Raw genomic sequence first — 22,714 nt, forward strand, 5'->3', positions numbered from 1 at the left:
TTTGATGAATACTGCAACATATAGTAATAACTACACTACATCATCCTATATCTATATAATAAATCTAATATATACAGCATTCACCTAAATCTTCATAATTTATATTAATGCTTCGTAAATATTATCGAATCCATTATCTTAAATGAAATTTAACCCACGTAAAAATGCACGTTTAACGGCATGGAAAAGGTATACGGAAAATATCTTCTTCAAAATATAATTGTAACTTTATATCTAATTCACTACAGAAAATTCTACAAGAATAAGTAAGGCTAACCTTCAAAAAACACGTTCCTCTTAGGTATTCTTCTTACGATCTATAGGTTGGAAGCATCTGAGATCGATATATATACATACACATATAGATACATGTTTCCATGGATAAACACCATCATTAACTACAGGCAGATTACAATACGCTTCAAATATTTTGATATACTCACAAATGTCAATTGATAATCAAACAACAATCAATAGTAATCATATACGATTTATATCAGGGTCGTTCCTGAGTTTACACAATGTTATTCTAATGTACGGCGTTTTGAATGAGCGTCGTTCCCATCGCTGACAGTAGGCGCGCGCGAGAACGCATGACATGAGCAGTCGTTGGCGAGCGCGCGCGCGAGCGTACAGTGAAAACGTAAACATGGCCGCGGAGAGTAGCGAAGGTTTGCCAATATCTCCGTCCGAGAAATCGTTAACCGGTAGCTTAGTGTCCGAAGAGAATGAGAAAAGTGTATCACGATCACCGTCGACTTACTCGATAAGGGAGGACAAGTGGCCGGATCTGGTTGTCTCGAGGCCCAGAAAACTAGACGCTTGGTGGTTACCGAGACGTAAGTACATAACACGATAGGTGCATGTTTTCGATCCGTTTTCGGCGCGCATTTCAAAGTCGACGTTTACGTCGGTGCAAAGTGCGCGCGATTCAACGTCATCCGACGATGCGTACACGAATCAGCGCACACATCCTAGATCTCCGTTCTTTATCGCGAAACGCCTACTTCGCGGGTTGACACATTGTCACGTGATCATCAATGGCAATATTACACGTGTTATATGTTCGACAGCTGACCAGATTATAGGTCGTTTACCTTTATTAGGATGAATTATTGTGTGATTATATACTATGATTTAGATTACCTGTAAAACAAGATTATAAAAAGAGGATTGTAAAAAGAATCGTGGCATATATATAGTTCTTGGTGAATTAGTATGTGGTCCTTATGACCGATAGTAGATTTTTAGTGACATTTGAGGAGGAGTTACCGCTGACTAGTGATGTCAACGTGAATTAATGTTCTTAAACATTATAATTATAAAATAAAATATTTAGATCAAGAGTAGTATTCAGAATTTCAATAAAAGATAACAGTACTACTTTGAGTTGTTGCTACTGTTGCGTAGTTAAATAATTGTTATTTAAATTTTTGATAAGGGACTCCGATAAGGGAAGAGATATGTATTATAATATTTCATGCTCGAAATAAGATAATATTTCGACGCTTTAAGTAAGACTTTAGTAAAATATAAAATATGTGTAGCAATTAACATATTTAATTGCATAATTGTTTGCGTAGTGAAAGAACCTTGATAATTTTTTGATTTTTGATCGGTCTTTCAATTTTCGAAGAATTCTTCGATTTTAGATCTGTGTGATTTTAAGAATTTTTAATATCGTACATGGAAATAAAGTTAAGAAGCTATTGAGAAAGTAATGCACAATAATTTAAAAGTTTACAGAACAAAAGTAATATTTTATAATCTTAAAAATAATATAATGCATAAGAATAACATTATCATAGAAATATTTTTACGGACAGACGAAATGTTCCATCCGTTTAAATTAAATAAAACTAAAATTACACGATCTAAGTTATAACAAATATATAAAGTATAACTCTATAACATTATTTTATTTTAATTGCATTGCGTCAAAATTTTCACCAATATATATATACGTACAATGTAGATTTTATTTTTATGTTAGTTTTGTATTATATTCTGTTTTATCGACGTAGTCGAACCGTGATAGATGGCAGTACGTTCCGGACTAGCTACTCCAACATGTATATTGATTATCGTAGGTGGAGGTAAAGTCGGCGGGAGAATCAATATTACTTTTCGCCGGCGATTCGCCATTTTCGTCGTAAAATTTTTCGTGAGCAACGGAACACACGTCATACGTAGTTTTCCCCGACAGTGAATCAGTCTCTGCGATGTTGAGCTCTTAAGAAACCAACTGCCGCAACGTTCAGCTACGATGTAGCACTAAAACCGAGTGCGAACGGCCGTATTTCTGCTTTAGCCAAAGTTTCTTTTCATCGCTTTTACCGCAGTGTCTATATTTCATTTTCTCCATATCACGAACTAACTGTTCAAGCAATTTAACAATATCAATATCGTACAAATATCACGGACCGGATCTATTAAAACAGCAAAAGAATTATTATTGCTGTTCGTGTAAACATAAAGTGATCGAAATAAGTAAAATCAAATTATCAATTTGACCAATACGAACCAACTAAGTTACATCAGTGAAACGAATCAGCTGATTGAAATTGTCAAGAGCAACATCGACTGGAAGAATTCTAGTGACATCATTGGAGCTGAAGAAGAGCTTTGTTCCAAGAGACAAGTCTAATTAATTAATATCAGAAGAGTTAAACCAAAATTCTCCAGACATCTTTTCTCAAGGAAACTGAAGTTAACGAAACAGAGGAGACTAATCTTTTGAAATATTACATTACATTAAAGAATAGTCACTGAGAGGATCGATAAAGAAGGAAAAGGTTCGGTTAAGGTAAGAACTCCATAGTTGGAGTGACCTAAAACAATCCATTGTTACGAACGATCTTCTATGCGGCAAGAATCCAAAAACGGTCTGAAGATCAGGCCACCGGGTGACCACGGTGTGCATCACAGTGGGGTCATGCTTGAAGAAGACATGGCTGGCGCTCAGGATACGATATACCTGTGCAACTTCCGTGTTTCTGTCGACGGCGAGTGGCTGTGCCTGAAAGAGCTTCAGGATGTCGAGTTTTCGTTGCAGGAGTCGATGCAACGTTCACCATCGCCACCGCTCGCTCTCAGTGGTATTAACCATCATCATCATCATCATCATAACGATCATCATCGTCAGCAACAGCTTCCCGATCAGCAAGAGCTTCGCGATATAATGCCGCCAAGCCCACCGCCATTGCAGCACGTTTCCAGCTTGTGTCTGTACTCGATGTTCTTGCACTATTCGCTCCATTCTATTTTCATTGGTTTATATATATTTGGAACTCGGGTTGAGAATTTTTGCACCAGTCAATGTTAACTCAATTGAAGTTTATTGTTTCTTACATCTCAGTTGGGCGAGTTCAAGTTTTGAAGCTTTGGTTGTTCTCTTTCTCTGTCCTTTTTTTTTTTTTTTTTTTGCTAAATTTAGGGTTAGTCGAGTTAGTAGTTGTTCCGTGGGAGATCGATCCCTGGGGAAATTTATTCCGGCTCGTTTATTATTTGACTTCGCTTAGGGATTTGGATGCTGGGTGGTGTTAGTGAAAATAGATTAAAAAATATGAGATCATTCCATAAGTGAAAGACAAGGAGAAAATATGGAATATCATATCCTAGAGGGAAAATTGATTTATGAAGAGAATTGATTTGGAATATTTATATATTATTTATATGATGCAATAGTAAAGAAACTAGATTCGACGAATTTAACTGTATTATTCGTAGTATGAAGTTTAGATATTACGTTATTCATAGAATGAGTAATTCTGTGTGTATATATACGTGTATAAATATAGTTATTACAGAAATTGAACGGGATAAAGTTATTGAAAGTATTATAGATTATTTGTTATGGACTATTCTGCTATATAAGATAATTGTTAATAAAATTTACTCGTACTAAATTCAAAAGGATAATTTCTAATTGTGCTTTTATATTGTATCTGATGTCGTCTTTGTAATTTACGAGTGAGGAAATTAAAATTAAATACCTTAAAGTTAAACAGATTTAAGGATTAATACCACTGTGTATAATTTTTCTCAAATTAAATTAATAATATGATTTCGTCAAATACTCTAGAAGTTTAAAATAAGAAACAAAAGATAACATTATTTGTAAAATTATCCGGTGCAAGCTATAATTAATGTACGATGTTTATCGTTTAACTCTTTCTTGGATTATTTCTCGTTAGAACACATCGTTCTTTTTAAATGCTGTTACGAGATTTTCGAATTTAGAAATTGCTGGAATTAGTTTCCTTGGGGACTTTTTTTTATTTACATATTTTTTATTTTTCTATCCCTTCACGATTTTTGAAATCACGTATCCTAAACCTTCTTTCTTCTAAAATCAAAAATAATTTTAATCGCAACTTTTTGTTTGTTAATAATTTTGTGTTGCGCTTCGCTGATATTTCCATTCATACCATCATCTTCATGCTTTCGGGGAGAATGATTTGTTATATTTTGTAATTATTCAACATCAAGAACATGAACGAAACCTGTAATTACCACCAACAGGATGATTTATTTTTTCCTGACCCCAACTGGAACAAGAAACTGTTGTTTTTACAGCACGCGATCCAGTCATCATCGAGAGGAGTAATCTTGTGAATATTTCGAAATTAATTGTGAAGGAGCTGATCGAAACGTCTTTGAAGTATGGTCGGATGCTCGATTCTGATCATATGCCATTACAACATTTTTTCATCGTTCTTGAACACGTGCTTAGGCATGGTTTACGACCAAAGAAGGTAAACAACACCTTCGAAATATCTAAACACTGATTTATAATTAAAAGGAAAAGGAAATGGCACTAATTGCCTTCGATTTCAGGGTCTACTTGGACCCAAGAAGGAGCTTTGGGATATACTTCAGCTCGTTGAGAAATATTGTTCCGAAGCACAGGACATTACGTCCAGTATTCGTGATCTACCTACTGTTAGGTATAATTCTGTTTCTGTCTTCTCTCTATTTTCTCATGTATAGGTACATAAGTTGAAACTTACGATTAGTGATATTAATAAATTAATAAAATTTATAGAAAAATTAAAAAAAAGTTTTTAATAAAAAGTTATTATTAATTTTTCAATATAGAAATTTTCAGTGTTCTATATCTAAGTATCTATGAGTTATGTATTTAACTTAAAATATTTTTGATATTATTTTGTTTAAACATTTTATGGTTCCCAATATTTATCTATATTTGAGTAGAAATATTCCTTAAAGTAAGCTATTATTTTCTTAACGCTAATCGAAGAGCAGCATCAGACTAAATTTAGTATCTTGATCTATTTCAAAGAAAATTACACAATATTTTTTATAATAATACTTCTAACGCCGATAAAATATATAAAATTGATCCTCTGCTTCTTAAGCTATATTTCTGATAAAATTGACCGAAGCTAAGAGATCTCTGACATTTCTCCTCTCAAAATAAAGTTTTCTATTTTCTTTGTAAAACTAGATTTCATAATGTAATATTCAATTCATCTAATACTTTATGTACGATATAAATAACATACTCCAAAAGAAATTAGATCAGCTTTATCAAATCACATCTCTAGCGATTTCTATTTGATATACGGTCTGCTGACCGGGCTGACCTTTTCAGGACTGCAATGGGTAGAGCGCGAGCATGGTTGCGTATGGCGTTAATGCAGAAAAAGCTAGCGGACTACTTGAAAGTTTTAATCGACCACAAGGAAGATATATTGTCCGAGTATTTTGAGCCTGACGCTCTGATGATGAGCGAGGAGGCAATCGTTATAATGGGCTTGTTGGTGGGTTTGAACGTAATCGACTGCAACTTCTGTGTAAAGGTCAGTTGTGTTTTTTCAACGCTGATCAAGAGATCGTGTAACGGGGTTAAAACTGAATGGGGAAACTGTTACGGCAGGAAGAAGACCTCGATTGTCAACAAGGTGTGATCGATTTCTCGCTATACCTGCGAAACAGCAATCATATACCCGGTGAATCTCCAGACGACGAGCTTGAAAATGATAACATGACAACTGTTCTCGACCAGAAAAATTACATCGAGGAACTAAACCGACATCTAAAGTAATTGTGCTTTCTACAGTCACATATCGCGATGATTTATTTCAATTCGAGCGAGTTACAAGTTTAGACGTTGTACTGTACATCGATTTCAGCGCAACTGTGACAAACCTTCAAGCCAAAGTGGAATCCTTGACAACGACAAACGCTCTTATGAAGGAGGACCTATCTATCGCTAAAAATAACATTCTATCGCTTCACGAGGAGAATAGACAATTGAAAAAAGAGTTGGGAATCGAAATCAAAGACACGAACGAGGTACAGAGGTTTTGATGTCTAACAGTCTTTTTATCGGTTCATCCTTCGTCAAAGAGAAGTTTCTCTGGTTTCAGAATGGAAAACCACCGATCAAAATTACTGAAACGACGACAGAGATCGAGGAGTTGAGAAGTAGGCTAGATGCTGAAAAGAAATTGCGGCAGGATGTAGAAAAGGAATTGGAATTACAGGTGGATTCTTCTTATTTATATTCTTTCTTCCAGTTGAATTTTAATAGTTTAAACATATTAAATATTGAAAAATGAATATCGTGGAAACTGAAATTAGGAAAATGACCGAGTAATTTTTTGTGAACAGATTAGTATGAAGTCAGAAATGGAAGTGGCTATGAAGCTGTTGGAGAAAGATATTCATGAGAAACAAGATACGATCATATCGTTGCGACGACAGCTCGACGAGATCAAGTTAATTAACTTGGAAATGTATAAAAAGCTACAGGTGATCAATTGTATTTCTTGTTACGCGCTAATCGCGACGCAGGATGCTTCTTATAAGTAAAATCAAAACCATTTTACGCTCTTGAACTATTCGTTTTAATATTACGATGTCTTTATCTACATTTATAGCGAAACGTTTAATTAGTAAATTTACAATTATGACAAATTTTGTCGATGTTTAAGCACGAGGCAGATCCTCGTCGCGATTATGATTTCTTCCTACATGTTTTCTAATCTATGTGTTTTTTCATCGCATTTCTGTTCCTTTTCGTTTCTGCTTTAATCCCAACAGCTTTTCAGATTTTTAGCGAACTTTGATTCCACTCAGACAGTTTCTAATTCCCTTTTGCCATGCTGGGGATGTTGGGTAGCTTTCGAAATTTCTTGTTTCTGGGACTATTTCCATTATAGGAATGTGAGCACGAACTAACGCAGAAAGGAGAAATGGTGAGCCGGCTTCATGCGAAGACGAATCAAATCGGCAAGATCCTGAATAATCTCGAGAAGTGCAACCACATGAAAAAGGATGGGGAAAATATTCGTAGCCCAACTACGCCGAGCAGTATCTCGAAATCGATTCTTAATAAGACCAGTCCCACTTCACCACGATGTTACTCGTCTGCAGACAATGTATCCGCGGTTGATTATCAGCACCCTCCTAATAATCAGCAACAATCAGCTAACAATAATCAAAAACCGAATAATAACCAGCAAACTAACAATCACCAACAATCCACTAATGCTCAGCAGCAATCCCTCACTAAGCAACCATATTCTCCTAATAACAACGGACAAACGAGGGGTAACGAGCAACAAAATGGCGCTAACGAAAAGGAAATGGCAAAGCCTGATACCCTAGAACAGAGTAAATCGAACGGTGAGATTTCTATGGAGGCGGAGGAACAATCGACTGCATAAAAGAACACTGTTTCTAGAGAATGGTTTTTATACTATGCATCTTCATACTCCGTTTAATATTTCGACTAATCAAGGGCGTATAAATGACGGCAAATCCTTTATACGAACGTGTTCCTGAAATGTCCAATGACATTTTAAAGAATGTCGATGTATATAGAAGTACTAGTGTATTTCAACATTTGTTAATTGACAATTCTGTACATAATTTATGAAATGTGATTTTTATTTAATTTTTTGTATTTGATAATAGATTTTCTTAGGTACTTAAATTATCTCTCTGTTTCAATTTTTAGTTTCAATAAATTCTTTAACTCATTAACTTGTTGCTAATCTCTTGAACATAATAATTTCTTTATTTAGAGACCACCCGTCTTTCTTTCTTATTGCTTCTGTTAAAAATAAATTACGTCATAATTATATCTATAGGGTTTAAAATCGATATAGCTGAAACTGATTTGTCTTTATTAATTTGTCATTTTTTAATTATGAAAGTTTCTAACTGAAGAATGCCCTAGTTAATACATTAATAAATCTCCTACATAGAAAATCTGTATTATTCTGAAATAAGTTGAAACAGAGGAGATTATACATTATTTAAGTTAGTAGACATTGACTGTATATCGTGTAACTGTAATCGGAGCCTAAAAGCATAACTGTTATGATACATTTGTGGATATAATGATTGTTAATGAATAGAATTTAATCGCGAAAAATGTTGTTGGATTATTCAGAAGCACTATTATTATACATTTAACGCTAAACAAGCTATATCACTTAGATCTTTCACAGGGCAGGACTTTATATATCTAAAATGCGTAGAATATGAACGAGAATGAAATATTCGATATTTAATTATCCAGCAATTCATGCATCAATAAGCTTTTAAATGCAACACCTGTCGTGGTGTGTTTCAATCGAGACACTTTATGAATGTAACTGTGCTTTGTTACGGCATAGTTATGCTATTTCAATAAAATTGCTATTTTGTCCACAGAACTATCGACGACAATAACATTATTATACACATGTTTTTCACATCTTCACCATATTCAACCAGGATGCGTTTTATTGTTCTTCAGATTCTGATTATAATTATTATCCTCTTTTTGTAGAGTGTCTCGGATACTTAATTTCAATCCATCGTGAAAACATTGTATCTTAACGAATATTAATTATCCTGTCAAATTGATAGCAATTTTTCTCTATCAAATAATTTATCATTGGATTTTGTTAACAGAGAAAGTAGATTCATTTATATTTATCGAACATTTTCACGGATTCCCGATAAATGCAATGGAAGGTAATATCAATTGACAAATAATTAATATTCTATTTGAAACTCGACGAAAAAGAATCTTTTATTCAACTTATGTTTAATGGTATTGAAAACTCATGTTGCACGATTTTCCATTAATTTCACCGTACATTAACGATTACGACGTCTGAATCTTTTAGAAAACTGTTTTACATTTATCATATACATATTACATGATCCACATTGGTACAGGATGAGCTTGCAGCTATAAATTACACAATGTACATTTTACTTCTAAGGATTACGTGCAATTTCAGGGCTCTTCCTTTAATCGAGAAACAAATGAAACGGTTCTTTTTGCCTTTCACTGAAATAGCGTTTATTTCAGGAGTGCGAAGGCTCGCTTAAGCATAAAACAGAACTGATCACTAAATTGGAGGCTAAGACGCTATCGATGACTGAAACCATCCAGAAAATGGATGAAAAGTATGTTTATTTGTCTTTCATTAGTGTTAATTACTTTGTAAGCGCGACTGATTCATCGGGTTTTAGATTACATTTCGACGCGATCAATATTTTATCGAAGTTAATACTAACATTCTATCATATATATACTTTATCTAGCTTTCCGAACATAGGTACTCGTGAACTCGCAGCTTGAAGCCATTACTGTAAGATTTTGTTGTCAACGTCCGCGGGGCTTCGAATCATCGCGCGACTAATATAAAGAGACTTTGGCATTACAAAAATTCTGATTTTAATAGAATTTTATTAATTTGCAATTTAATATAATCTAATATTTAGTATAGTTATATAATACTTTAAGAATTCGATGTGATCTAAGTATAAGACAATTTTTATTTAAAATTATTTTATTTAAAATTACTTTGAAGTTTTACAAAATCAAATTTTAATATTACGAAAGTTGTTCAATTATAATTTATAAGAGAATGTAAAGCATTGTCTGTCGATTAAATTTTAATTTTAATTTAAATTTAAAGTAAGATTCTCTATCGTAGTACAAACTTTGATGACAAGATGAAGAATTTCGAATACCAAATTTTTTTTTCAATCATCGACGCTTTTAATTTTATAAAATCTTGACACTTCGATTTCACTCAGTTACGCGTTTCTCGTGTACCCTCGTAAAAGGGTGCTATACACAGGAACAGCAAAATATTACTAATATTATCTTTACTATCGTTAAACATTTTAGCATTTACAAACCTAGTCGTTGTGATAAGAGATTTTTCTATAGTTCGTGGCTCTCGACGATTATCGTATGATGATATCGAGAAATGATATACCCTCGACGGCTGTAGTTAGAGGTGATTTATTTTTTACTTAGGCGTCGCGTACGCGATCTGACTTAGGGTAGATTAGCCGAGGCAAACATTATAGATACAGATTCGATTTATCGTTAATGGAGATGTTGGCAAACCTTCATTTAACGGCTACTCGATCTAAGATTATTAAGTCTATACATATATAATATAATATAAATATTAATGTTATAGCGACAAATTCATGTTTCCCGTACTAATTGGTAGATTTATACCTCGAGTTGAGTAAACGAATCGCTGAATTAATATCGATTGCTAATCAGGGCAATAACATGTAAATGTGTTGCCCTCTTAAATCGATTGCCTTGCTCGTGCGTGAGAAGTACACTCTTTTTTCTTGTTAATTGCTCGTCAATTATTGTATTAAATTGATGGTATCTGGTCAATTAGAATTATGAATTATAAATGATACCTCAGTATTTCAGGAACTGACTTGCGATCATTTTTATCGTCGTTTTTTTTTTTTCTTTATTCCACTCACTCTTTCTGTTTGCTTTTATATCGATCGAATTGTTTCTTACGATCATATATATTCTTCGTCGTTATATATATATATATATATACACCTACACTCACAGACACGCATATACACACCGTTTGTGTCGTTCACGTTTATCGAAAGACTTACGAAACAAACGTGCCATACATATATATATATAATATCTTTATATGAATATAATTATGTATAAGCAATCGAGCAATGGTCTTTATAATGCACCCAGACACTTGTGTGCTTGTATATCAATGCAGCGGAAATAAATTCATGACAGAAGATAGTTTGCATTTAATTACCCTCAGATCATCATCGTTTAGACGTAAGATGAGACTTTTCGTTCGAACAATTTCTGTAGTATAACCTTCGTAATAATAATAAAAAAAGAAAGTTATGCATAGATTTCGAGTTCTTTTTCGTTCCGTTATTTAAATTTCTTGTAATTTCTTTACGTCATGATTAATTATAATTTTGCGTGGAAATGATGAATTTATATTGAAGCGGAAGGTAAGTTGAGCTTTTGCACCGTTAAAGATTGGATTACGAACTCGAGGAAAAATAAACGAGTACGGAGATCCGACATTTTGCTGAATTCGCTCGGGGATTATAATATAAAGTCTTTAAAAAAACAACCTGCCTGTTTCTTCGGCCGGATAACGGTATTCAGTCATGAATAATCATGGCGAAAGTTTCAATGAGAACTCCAACTAAGTTACAGATCCTTGCTTTTGTAACTTCCTTTCGTCGAGGGGCTTAGTATTTCTGTAAACTCGGCCAATGAAACTGCGTACGTCGGTTTCTCCAACGAATTTTGTTTAAATGGACGGCTATATCGGTTATTATAATAATTTATTCGTCTCTCAAAATAATCTCTTGAAATAACAACGGAAAATTCTGACGAAGTTTCGTCGTTATTTTGTTCGAATGTTACTTCGCTGCAATCTAATTAGGTTACTTACATTGTATCTTTATTAAATGATCGCAAGGCAGTGTCTTAAATACGTGTACTTTCAGATAAATCGTATAAAACACTGAAATTACGAGCGTAATAACTTCTGAAGAATCAAGAAAATTTGTTAGCTCATTCACATTTCAATTTTAATTATAATATCATGGTTGATTCATTATTTCCATATAATGTATTAGATCATTTCATAAATAACGTTTTTTTTTCATAAACTAAATAAAAATACAAAATTATCTAGTGATGTATTTTTTTTCATTTTCTACGATAATTCTCCAGTTTTTTAATTTACTAAGTTTTTTATCTAATTTCTTATTTTATAAATTATATTTCTTCCTATTATGACAAATTCCGTTATTTATGAAATGGCCTAATTACATTGTAGTATTAGACTTAAAAAAGAAAGAATCTTATCTTAATCTTAACTAGCTTTACTAATTTCAACTGAATCAAAATCAACATCATTTCTCGCTTAAATGCCAATTATCTCCACGAGTACTATTTTTCTAAATACTATACAAATTTTCGAAATTTTGCATCGATTATTCGCATTACAACTTCAGCCGTCGTACGTAGAAAATTTTCGCGTTTGTCGTATAGTATTGTGTTCGATTCTTTAAGTACCAGCGATTTGACTTAATCAGGTGCAAGGAAATGGACGACGTGAAATCAGATGCAGTAGAGAGGGTGAGGATTTTGGGAGCTGAAGCTGCCGAGAGAGAAGCGAGGGCGAACGGGGTCGAGAGGGAATTGCGACTCGAACGCGAATGGAGAACCTCCTTACAGGAAGCATCGATCTCTAGCGCGGAGAAGATCTCTCAATTACATCAGGAGATCGATCAGTTGAGGCGGGTGTCCGAGGTACGTTGCATATCGGCCTCAACTTCGCCATATTCGCGCATACCACCAGCTTCCAAACTGGATGATCAAACTTGAGATGGCATCTTGGTTGTATTTGAAAATGCAAATAATTTTCTGCAATATAGTTCTAGTCATTATCGGCCATGCGATGGCATTGTTCATTTTTCTTTTGTTTCATTGTGAAATAACATTGTGATGTCGTACGAAAGGATACTGTAATAATTGGTTTGATATTGTTAAAAACAACATTTTTCTTTAATGTTTAATGGTTTACTGAAAGCTTTTACGGAGTAAATGCAATAACGCTGTTAAATTCCCAAGTGTAACAAAACGACTTTCTTATCTGTTTCTTTTCTTTCTCTCTTTTAATAGACTAGTAATAGAGTACACCTACTATTTAAGAGAAGCTATAATAAGAACGTATAATAAGATATAATATTTTATAATAAATTACTTTATATTGCGCTATTTTTAATTTAAAATTAATGTGAAAATTACGGCCTTGTTTTATACCATTTTGCTAGAAAATCAATTCGCGTTATGTAATTTTCTGCTTCAAAATATTAATTGCATTAAATAGAAATTTGGAAGTTTTGGATTTAGTACTTTATTTAGTACTATATTTAATACACTTCTTTATTTTTTACAATATAGAACGTCGACAGCAAACATAATTCGCTAGAAGAAGATCTGATTGTAATTAATTTTTTTTTAACAAAAAACAAAAGAATTTGTTTATCATCTCAATGTCTCGCATGAAATAAAAGGAAAATATCTTAAAAAAGAAAATACCTACAATTCTCACAGTTTGGTTACCCATTTCGATATCCTTTCCAGAACAAAATACTCCCACAACCTCCCGACCCAAACCCCACAGTTTCAATCACCTATTCGTTCCCTGCCACAATACCTCGCACGCCTTCCTTCAACCTCAAAACACTTTGCCTTCGCCGATCGATTTTTCAAGCAACCGCTTCCTTCTCTCTCCTCCATCTCCCTTTCTCCTTCCCTTCATCAATCTTCTGAAACTTCTTCGGCTCTCGCGCAATCGAATCTTCTCACTAATAGTCGACGCAACTCGACTCCGCAATCGGTTCCGTAACAACCGATAACACGGGGATAGGGAAACGGATGGAACGTCTGGGACAAAGTTTCAAGGTGTCGAGGCGTAATTCCAGGCCATGTGTTGCAGAAATACCTGGCGCTGCAGGAGGAACATTACGCGTTGAAGGAGATCTGCACCGAACAGGAACGGACTCTGGAGGAACTTGGGGGACAATTGAGCACGGCGAAATTGGCGGCCGTGGAATTACGCGAGGCCGCTGACAACGCTCACCAGCAGCAGAACCAGCAGCAGCAAGAGGGTGCAGCGACCTGGGCGAACGATCGACTGGTCACCCAATGCAAGAGCTGCAACCGAGAGTTCAACATCACTCGTCGCAAGGTAATCAAACTTTTTAATTGCCCCTACGCCTTCTGCCTCGATTTGGCCATCTCTTTCGTTTCTATCTACTCAGTCGTCGTCGTTATCGTCCTTGTCGTCGTCCATTGACGTCGTCGCGCAGGGATTGCTCTACTGAAAGGCCGAGCCCCGAGTTCGCTTAATCGTTCAATTATCCTTGCCACCCTGAAAATTACCGGTTCCACGGTCCAGATTTCTCCACGGGCTCTATCTGCACAGCCTGTTCGAATCACTATGCGCGCGAGCATGTTTTCGAACCAAGCTGACACTGTCGAGAGGTTTTATTCCTGACGAAGTTACGCCTCTCCTCTCGACCTTTGCTCGTCTAGACGGCTCGAAGATCCGAATCGCGTGCACCAGCCAAGGAGAACTTTGATGCATGACAGTTCTGTTATTAGAGATAACACGGTGTATCGGGCTGTGTTACGGCTTGCAATTACAAGCGGCCCCGATCCTCGTTTGTTGGTAGTCCGTACCCAGTCCTTCCTTCCTTCCTGCCTTCCACAACCTACGGGTAATTGAAGAGATTTCGGAGTGGATTTTTGATTAGATTCTATCTGCATCCAGAGAGTAGTATATAGATAATTCAAGACTCAAGGAGTTTGTATATTTATATACTTCTTGGGTATCTGTAGTGTCTTTTAACGCAAGAGATACCAATTGCAGTAATTTTTCATGGAAATTTTATACATCGACAACAATGTATTTTTTAGGTTTTAAATAATTGTTTGTAAAATATAGAGATTTCTTCTTTTATCATGGCTTCTTTGGTACAAGTATTCTATTTTAACCATCGATAGTTTCAATGTTAAATACTGGTTGATCGAAAATTTTGGGAAACTAGATTTCGTTACTACAACACAGTGCATTTTACGTGATTGGAATCTATGTTTTAGAAATGAAGGTTTTTCATTCTATTGTATTTTTTATTTGTATTGTATTCCTCTTTTATGCATTGTTACAGTTGCAATGTTCAACTCTTTTTATAAGTCGATTCAAATTTTAAAATTTGTCCGTAAATAGTTAACGAGATATTTTTTACATTTACAATATGAAACGTGCTTTTGTCTAGTCTTATTATAATAATAATGTCTTGAATTCTTCCACAAAGATATCTGTCCCCTCTAAATCTGTGTTTTAATTTCCTATCATATTTTTAGGTTACTTACAAATTCCATTAGCAATGCTTGCCTTTATAATGAGAAAATTCAGCTATACGACTGTTGATATTTTCTATTCACAGATAATTTTTTATTAAGTGGATTTTAAAGCAGGAAATGAATCCAATGTTGTGCGGCACGAGGGGCATATTAAAGATGCCAAAGTTGTTCAGGATTCTCTCTTATTCGGATATTTTAACGGAAACCGGAAAAGTGTTTTTATCGTGTAATTTAAATTTAATTGAATTTACTACATGTTATTGGATCAGTTATAATATAAAATATAATATCGCCATTTAAATTTTCAACACATTTGTGAATTTTAATGCAAGTGCATCTTAGAATTTCAAATAGAGAAAGGATCGTTTTCTTTAAATATCCGATTAAACTATCGATTTAATCATTCATAAGCAATATGATGTTCAATTTATCCCATTGTGTTTACTGTTTAGTTATGATAGATATGCATAGAAAAAATATTTCCTCCATTAGAAAACTATTCTTGCTTTATATTGGGAAAACCTTATATTGGGAATTTTCAATTGAAAGTAAAGATTTTTTTCTAAAAGAGAAGAATTAGTTCTTTCAAACAATCTTTCATATTTTAAAAAAGAAAACCAATTGTTAATTATTATCTAATAACTACGCGTTGATTTGACATGTGAGTGTTAATTTTTGATAAAATTTTCGTTATATCTGCAATTTGCTACGATTTAGCAGGAAAACCAAATTACTCAATGAATCATTGTAACATAATATTTTGTTAATATTTTACACATAATATATTCTCTTATAGCATCGTTAGTAATTTTTTAACTGTTGCAGTTTTAAAAATATTCCTTTTACAATAGAAAATATATTTCCGTTTTCTCTTTTTTAAGTTTTTTTGAGGAAAAAAGTTACGCTTGGCGTAGTATCACGTTCTTTTTCATAAGACACCCTATATGCACACTTCCTCGAAAAGTAAATATTCAGTAACAGGACCTTACTCAAGCAAAGAACGATCAATCGAGAATACAATGTCGACGCGGCGCGAAGAAAAATAACCGGATTTTTGCCTTCATTTTGTTCTTATTTTTTCGCAGTCGAATCACGTGGAAGCACGACATATTTAAAGTATTCCGCCCGCGACCAGATTGTTTCAGATTGTTGAGGTGCTCAGTTGCGTGCATTGATAAGGAAAACTGGCTGAGAGAGATCGGCATTCGTGCATTCGTCATACGAAATATATTTCTATGGCTAGAATTTATGCACGGTCGGACCTTATCGAAATTTCGTGAACGTGCACCGAACGTCACGTTAATGGCGTTGTTACCCTTCGCCCTCATAAACGCAAGCGAAAAAGAGTTTGAGTCGTTAAAAGACTAAAGATTCCTCTAGTCTCGTCCAATTCTGAGGAAGTTGCTTTGTAAGCAGAAAACAGATTTTTATTTAAAAACGTTCGATCAGCTTTGATAATCATTCGAACGTTTTCAAAAGGAATTGGAAAAGACAAGCGTGTCTCTGGTGAGATGAGATGGATGTCGAACAGCTGTTAATTATGAAACACGTTCGTTTTCATTTCAAAGAAACATCTCTATTTGGAGATAATGGTTGATCTTAAAAATTACACCTGTAAGTTCTCTAATTTGAACGATAACATGATTCTTTATGAATCTTTTGTTCTTGATTTTACACAGATTTTTTTGGGGAAATAGTTTCTATAAAGTAAGTTCTCACTGCTTTCTGTAAATGTCTCACGTGTCAGATTAAAATTAAATGATGTTCTATGCTCCTTTCTTCTACATAATTGTTTGCATTGATTTCGTGATAATATATTATTTGGTAATTTACCGCATCACCTGCTTATTTATTAATTAACCTTTGATTGAATCTTTATTCAAATATCGTTGGAAAATTTGAAAAATTATCTTACACAAACGCAATTATTGCAAATAAGCATTTCTGTATTAATGTTGATGCAGCGTATCCTATTACCGATTGGGAGAAACATCATATTAATATTTATTTTATCGACAGTAATATTAAAGAATACGCGAAACTGTGCAAGTTAAATGATGAGAATAAATATTTATTACCTTGGTTCGTTTAGAATACCCAAAAGAATTACGCGGGATGTTCGTTGGTAACGCTTATAGCACGATCGTAAAAGAGGCTATTTTTGGGTAGGAGTCTTAATCCTTTTAAGGAGGAGGAGCAATAAACAGTACACTTTTTAGAATTCTAGTTTATTTCGCACTCAAATAGCTTGAGACGTGTTATAAATTGAGGATTTCCTGAAGAGATAAATTTAAGGTAATTGGAAAACAGATGTAAGTTGATACAAGTTGCCGACGATGTAAATTGATACGAAAAGCCGAATATCTCTCGTAAGTTCAGGTAGCTTTCCACCCATACCAGAAAAAGGCGTATCAAGGCCACATGGAAAGGAGGCTGAGATCACACGCAGATCAACCATCATTCAGCAAAGATCGAGTCATTCAGTTGCAAACAAAACCCTTACAAAATTGTTAAATCTTACTTCTGTCAAATATATATCAAACTATTCATTGTTATTAACTTCCGAGCGCATTCAGTATGCGATAAGAACAATTAAATATTCGCTCGTTAATTCTGCATGTAAAGTGAGCAACCACAGAAAGCCTCTTTCAGCGTACACAATTACTTCGTCTACGATCCAACAGCGTATCATCATTGTTAATGACTTTTGAATAGCGCAATAAAGTATTTTTTCTTTAGTATTGGTGAACAAATTTTCAACATTACTTTGTTGTTACCTTGTATGTAGTATACCGTCACTTTGTTGTAATCTTTACGTTCACGCACGCCATAGTGTATCTTGTATTTTCCAAACAACGTAGTACGATTCTGCTTTTACACGTTTCGATTGTTTTTTAATTTTGCATTTTTTAATAAATATTACATTATGCATTTCATTTTCAAATACAATAAGTTTTACATAAATCTTATTTTATTCTGAACTACTTTGCTCGATAATCTTTGCATAGCAGCTTATAGTATGTATCTGAAGCTTTTTTATTCTTAAATAAAAGGTACACAAGCTTAGGAACGGTAGAGAAAAAACGGAATTCCTGCTAAGAAAGATGCTTCTTTACATCTTGGAGATAAGCTGGATGAGTCTTGTATACAGGATGATTCTAAAGACTCGGCTGCAAACACAATCTAACTCCAGATAGAGAAAATATTTAGAGGGAAATGTTAAATACCTATGATGATGATGAGCTAAATTTACATCGCGAACAAATGTGGTTTTATCTGAAACAATAAAGTTAGGTAATGAGTATATATTAAAATCAAGCGATTCTTTCTGTATATATATATATATAAGACGTTTATTTCTAAAATTCACGCAGAAAGTTGTTTCTGACGTTTGATGACTCCTTGCTTTTGTCGTTACAATAATATTCATTAAATATTGCAATTAAATATCGTTTCCTTAACATTTTAACGATAAATTGGTAATAAGCTGAAATGAGGACTAAACCTAAAATCAGAAATTATCAACACATTTTCATCAAAGACATATTCATGCTTCCTCAGTCGAAAGAACACCGTATCTATTGTACAAATAATACAACGAATCATTCCAAATTTAAGAATACATCACACAGCTCTAGCATAATCAAATTCCATTCCACAGATAATCATAAGTAATGTCACATCACGATTCACCAAAAACTCCACGTTCACCTCCGCTTACAGTGCAATCACATTACTGCACTATCACTCGTGTCTCTACATACACACACATATACACGCGAGAATACAATCTAGCGTGTTCAATGCATGTACGTTCGGCATGCATATTCAGCGCTTTGGCGTCCCGATAGAGACGTTGCTTGGTCCGTGAAGCACGTTTAGACCATGCTTTCCTCCGCCTCCTTTTTTTTTCTTCTTTTCGCTCCCTCGTTCGTTGTCTGGCGCAGCTCCGTAGAAGACACGGGACATTACGAAGGGGATAGCTCACGGGAACCGGTTGGTAAGTTATTGCATAATAACAAGCCAGACTCGGTATATCCTTGTTACTCATTTTTCGCGCCGACCGTGTATTACCATACTGTTTAATATAGAATAGGCCAGCCGACCGTGTTGCCGCGCAGGTGGACAAGAGCTGTCGGTTGGCCACCGATGATTTTAACCTTCCGCGTGGCTTTCGAAAGACAGCTTCCTGGGAAAACCCAAGCAAAAGAAGGCTTACGTATTTCGTATATGCAAACTCGTGCAACGATAACGTTTTGTAAAATTGTTGTTAACCTATTTAGGACGTAAAGAACGCAAACACAACATTTCATTTGCAATTTCTTTTCAGTCCATTTGAATTATTAAATTCTGTTTCTTTTTTTTTTTTTTTTTTTTAATATTGTAACGATGAAGAGGGTTTGGTCAATATTTATGAAGTTTGAAGAGATTGAAATATTTATAGCACTATGATTTTTTTAGAAACAATAGTACGTTTACGCAGCTTTTATGGATTATTTTTCTATTCGATGCTTAATTGGTTAGCAGAATTGTTGCTCTTCTGTGAAGCTGTTGTATTATCCTGGTTTGTCAAGTTATTGTTTGTGAATTGCAATGAATATTCTTTTTCTCTCGTTAATAAAAAAAAAGACAAAAGAACGTTTACATGTAGATTCAAACAAGTTTTATTAAGTTCTTTTACGTATATTTTGTTAAATACAATGGAATATTTTTACGTTTAATCGTTCAGTGTAATATAATCGATCGTGTAACTATCGTCGATGCACATGCGTTGCAGCAAGCAGATGTTAGAATGCATAAATTGCAAATTGGAATAAGGGGCTAGCCAAAATGACGACATATCTTTGCATCATCGATGATATCGATTCGAGCACAGATGTTAATAATCGAAACACCTCGAACTTCTTATATAGATTTCGTAACATAATCGAAGGAATTTACGATTTTTATTTATATGAATATTTTTAGAAATAGACGTATTAAATTACCTATCCTTAATCTTGTCTAATCTTGAAAGCAGGTCGTTCTATTCGTGTATGTTTAGTGCAGCGGATATATCATTTTCTGATGGAATAGTTAAACACAAAAGTAATTTAAAATAAATTTGGAAATATTGGCGTCGTAATATTGTTTAGATATGCAAAATGTTATAATGTTTCTAATTTATAATTTAATATATAATTTACTAGTTTCGTAAGAAATGTTTTTGGACTTATAATTTAATTTGATTATAATTAAATTAATTAAATTGAAGTTTCGTGAAGAAAGAAGAAAGAAGAAATCTTTTACCTAGAGTAAATATGATTTTGTTTATGAAAATAGTTACGGGATATATTTCTGGATCAAACAGATTATTACAAAGTGCTTCCTGAAAAATCATTTCAGAGATAACGATTTCATTTGTTTTAAAATTAAGTGAAACACGTGGAATGACCATTTGATGTACAATAAATATTTCTTGAACTATTGCCCTTCTTTCATTATAAATGGAATAAGGTATTAATATTTTTCCATTCACAGATAACTCTTGTCACATTGATTAACACGTGGAGGTACTCATTTTCTATTCTGCATAATTAATTGTTCTCTTTCCATTTAATTAAGAAAAACACCAAAGATAATAAAGAAATAAGAAACTTATTTGTAGTAGAGAACTGAATTTCCTTTCAAGCTCGTGGAAAACTTTTTTTTATATAGCATAATATCAATAATAAATACACATCTCTTATAAAGAAGAAATAACATCTAAGATCAAATTTATCAAAAATCGAACATATCTGCCGCTTGCATACTTAATAAACAATATTGCAACGTCCAAGAGTTGGTTAATAACCCTTACATCGGGTCACATTTAAACAAATAAAATAATTTCAGAATATACACAAGTATAACGAACTGAAACGAATTTCGGAATAAAACAAATTTCTAGAACACGAATTGCGTGTCATTCCCCCGAATCGCAAATACATAACTGTACAGATATTAATCGTAATTGAGCAACATAAATCTTCTCTTTTAAATTTGGAATTCAGATAATCCACCGAGAAATTATAGCGGCGCCGGTGATGATTATTAAGATTTAACATAAACTTCGTAACGAACGCTCGTTTCCTGTTTCTCGATGCACGAATATCTCTGTTTCCGTACTGGAAAACAGTTGGAAGCAATAAGATACGTCCAATTAGGTTAACGATTCTCCGCAGGAAAAAATCGTTGGTTCGTTCACGCGATCGCATGGAAAATGACCGAGATGGATTTCGTGGTGCGAAGTCGAAACAACCAGATGGTGGTGGGTTGTTTTCGTCGTTTATCAGTTCGCATTGCAGCTTCCCCTTCTACTTGTTCGTCTCCCCGGAATCTGCTGTTTCAATAACACAAAGCTGATTAACCGTATCGAGTGACGGCCTCGTGTTTGATCCGAGTGCTAAGCTACAAATATGACAAATTGATCCCATTAAGATATGGTCGAGATGTTGAATATACAGAAAGGTGACGTTCCTGATAATCCCATCTTGTACAGTTGGATTGATGTTATTTTAGTAGATTTAGTAATGTTGTTTATGCGGTTTCACATTCATATCAACATAATTAAAGTAATATAAGGCAATATAAAATATAATCAAAATAGGTATCTGCCTCATTTATTAAATGTTGCAACGATTATTTCCTTCTGGATATTCTAATTTAGACTGACATTCAAGTAATAGGAGTTCGCCAATTTTGTCCACCATCTACAATGTTATCTTTCGTTCCCGTCATATAAGAACTCCCATTTGTATAAATGAATTGAATCGACAGAATTTCGTTTAATCATTAAAAATTAAATTTCATTAATAATTGATAATATCTCAATGGTAATCTACTGTCTGATATTATACAGCTTAATCTACTGATCCTCTAATTTTTCTGAGCAACGTATCATACATCAACCTGATCAAATCTTGTAGAATTAAGTTGATATCATTAACGATATTTTACAAGTCACAAGTTATAACTTACTATTAGTATTGCAAATAAAAGTTTAGAAATAAAAATTCTATAATAAAAATATCTTTCGTTCAAGGATAAATGAATAGAATTGTAAGTAATGTTACCATGTATTAAATATTAGAAGAAACTACTCAAAGTGCTTGTGTTCAGGTAAATCAACTTTGTATCGAAATTGTGGTGATCCTTCTATATTTGCCATCGCTGGGATTCACACCAACAGAGTATTCTCACGAGTCCTCGTCTAATCATCCCGCTCGTGCAAATACGATCTTTGACCTGACCTCCCTGTGTCTGAGCCACAGGCCTGATGATGCCACTAGTACAGTCCAAAATGTATCTTTCTCCTTGATTTCCTTTTTCTTTCCTTCCTTGTCTCTTTTCCTTTCTATTTTATATATATTACACAGAATCAGTGCATGAGCGTGGAAAGAAATTTTATTTTTGACGATTTACTAAATTGATTTATTGATGAAATTTATAGCTGAAACG

The 22,714-nt window shown here is 34.0% G+C and overlaps 2 protein-coding genes across 7 annotated transcripts in view; one reads left to right on the forward strand and one right to left on the reverse strand.

Annotated features, from left to right (window-relative positions):
- LOC132906121 (transmembrane protease serine 9-like) overlaps positions 1 to 22,714 on the reverse strand; it is a 400,143-nt gene that overhangs the window by 57,530 nt on the left and 319,899 nt on the right. The window lies entirely within an intron of this gene.
- Positions 622 to 22,714, forward strand: part of LOC132906061 (protein RUFY3) — a 30,609-nt gene continuing 8,516 nt past the window's right edge. The window contains exons 1-12 of one of the 6 annotated variants that reach the window (XM_060957911.1): positions 2,099 to 2,806; positions 2,874 to 3,224; positions 4,579 to 4,757; positions 4,840 to 4,949; positions 5,618 to 5,825; positions 5,903 to 6,066; positions 6,159 to 6,321; positions 6,396 to 6,512; positions 6,640 to 6,780; positions 9,341 to 9,438; positions 12,397 to 12,613; positions 13,806 to 14,057. In XM_060957911.1, coding sequence (XP_060813894.1) covers positions 2,936 to 3,224; positions 4,579 to 4,757; positions 4,840 to 4,949; positions 5,618 to 5,825; positions 5,903 to 6,066; positions 6,159 to 6,321; positions 6,396 to 6,512; positions 6,640 to 6,780; positions 9,341 to 9,438; positions 12,397 to 12,613; positions 13,806 to 14,057 — 1,938 coding nt within the window. In that variant the 5' untranslated portion in view covers positions 2,099 to 2,806; positions 2,874 to 2,935. Of the gene's footprint in view, positions 840 to 2,097; positions 3,225 to 4,578; positions 4,758 to 4,839; positions 4,950 to 5,617; positions 5,826 to 5,902; positions 6,067 to 6,158; positions 6,322 to 6,395; positions 6,513 to 6,639; positions 6,781 to 7,190; positions 9,439 to 12,396; positions 12,614 to 13,805; positions 14,058 to 16,370; positions 16,678 to 22,714 lie in introns of those variants that run through there. The other 5 variants (XM_060957912.1, XM_060957914.1, XM_060957910.1 and 2 more) reach the window with 5 other exon arrangements.

The sequence above is a fragment of the Bombus pascuorum genome, chromosome 4 (assembly GCF_905332965.1).
Source record: "Bombus pascuorum chromosome 4, iyBomPasc1.1, whole genome shotgun sequence".
NCBI classification, from domain to species: Eukaryota; Metazoa; Arthropoda; class Insecta; order Hymenoptera; family Apidae; genus Bombus; species Bombus pascuorum.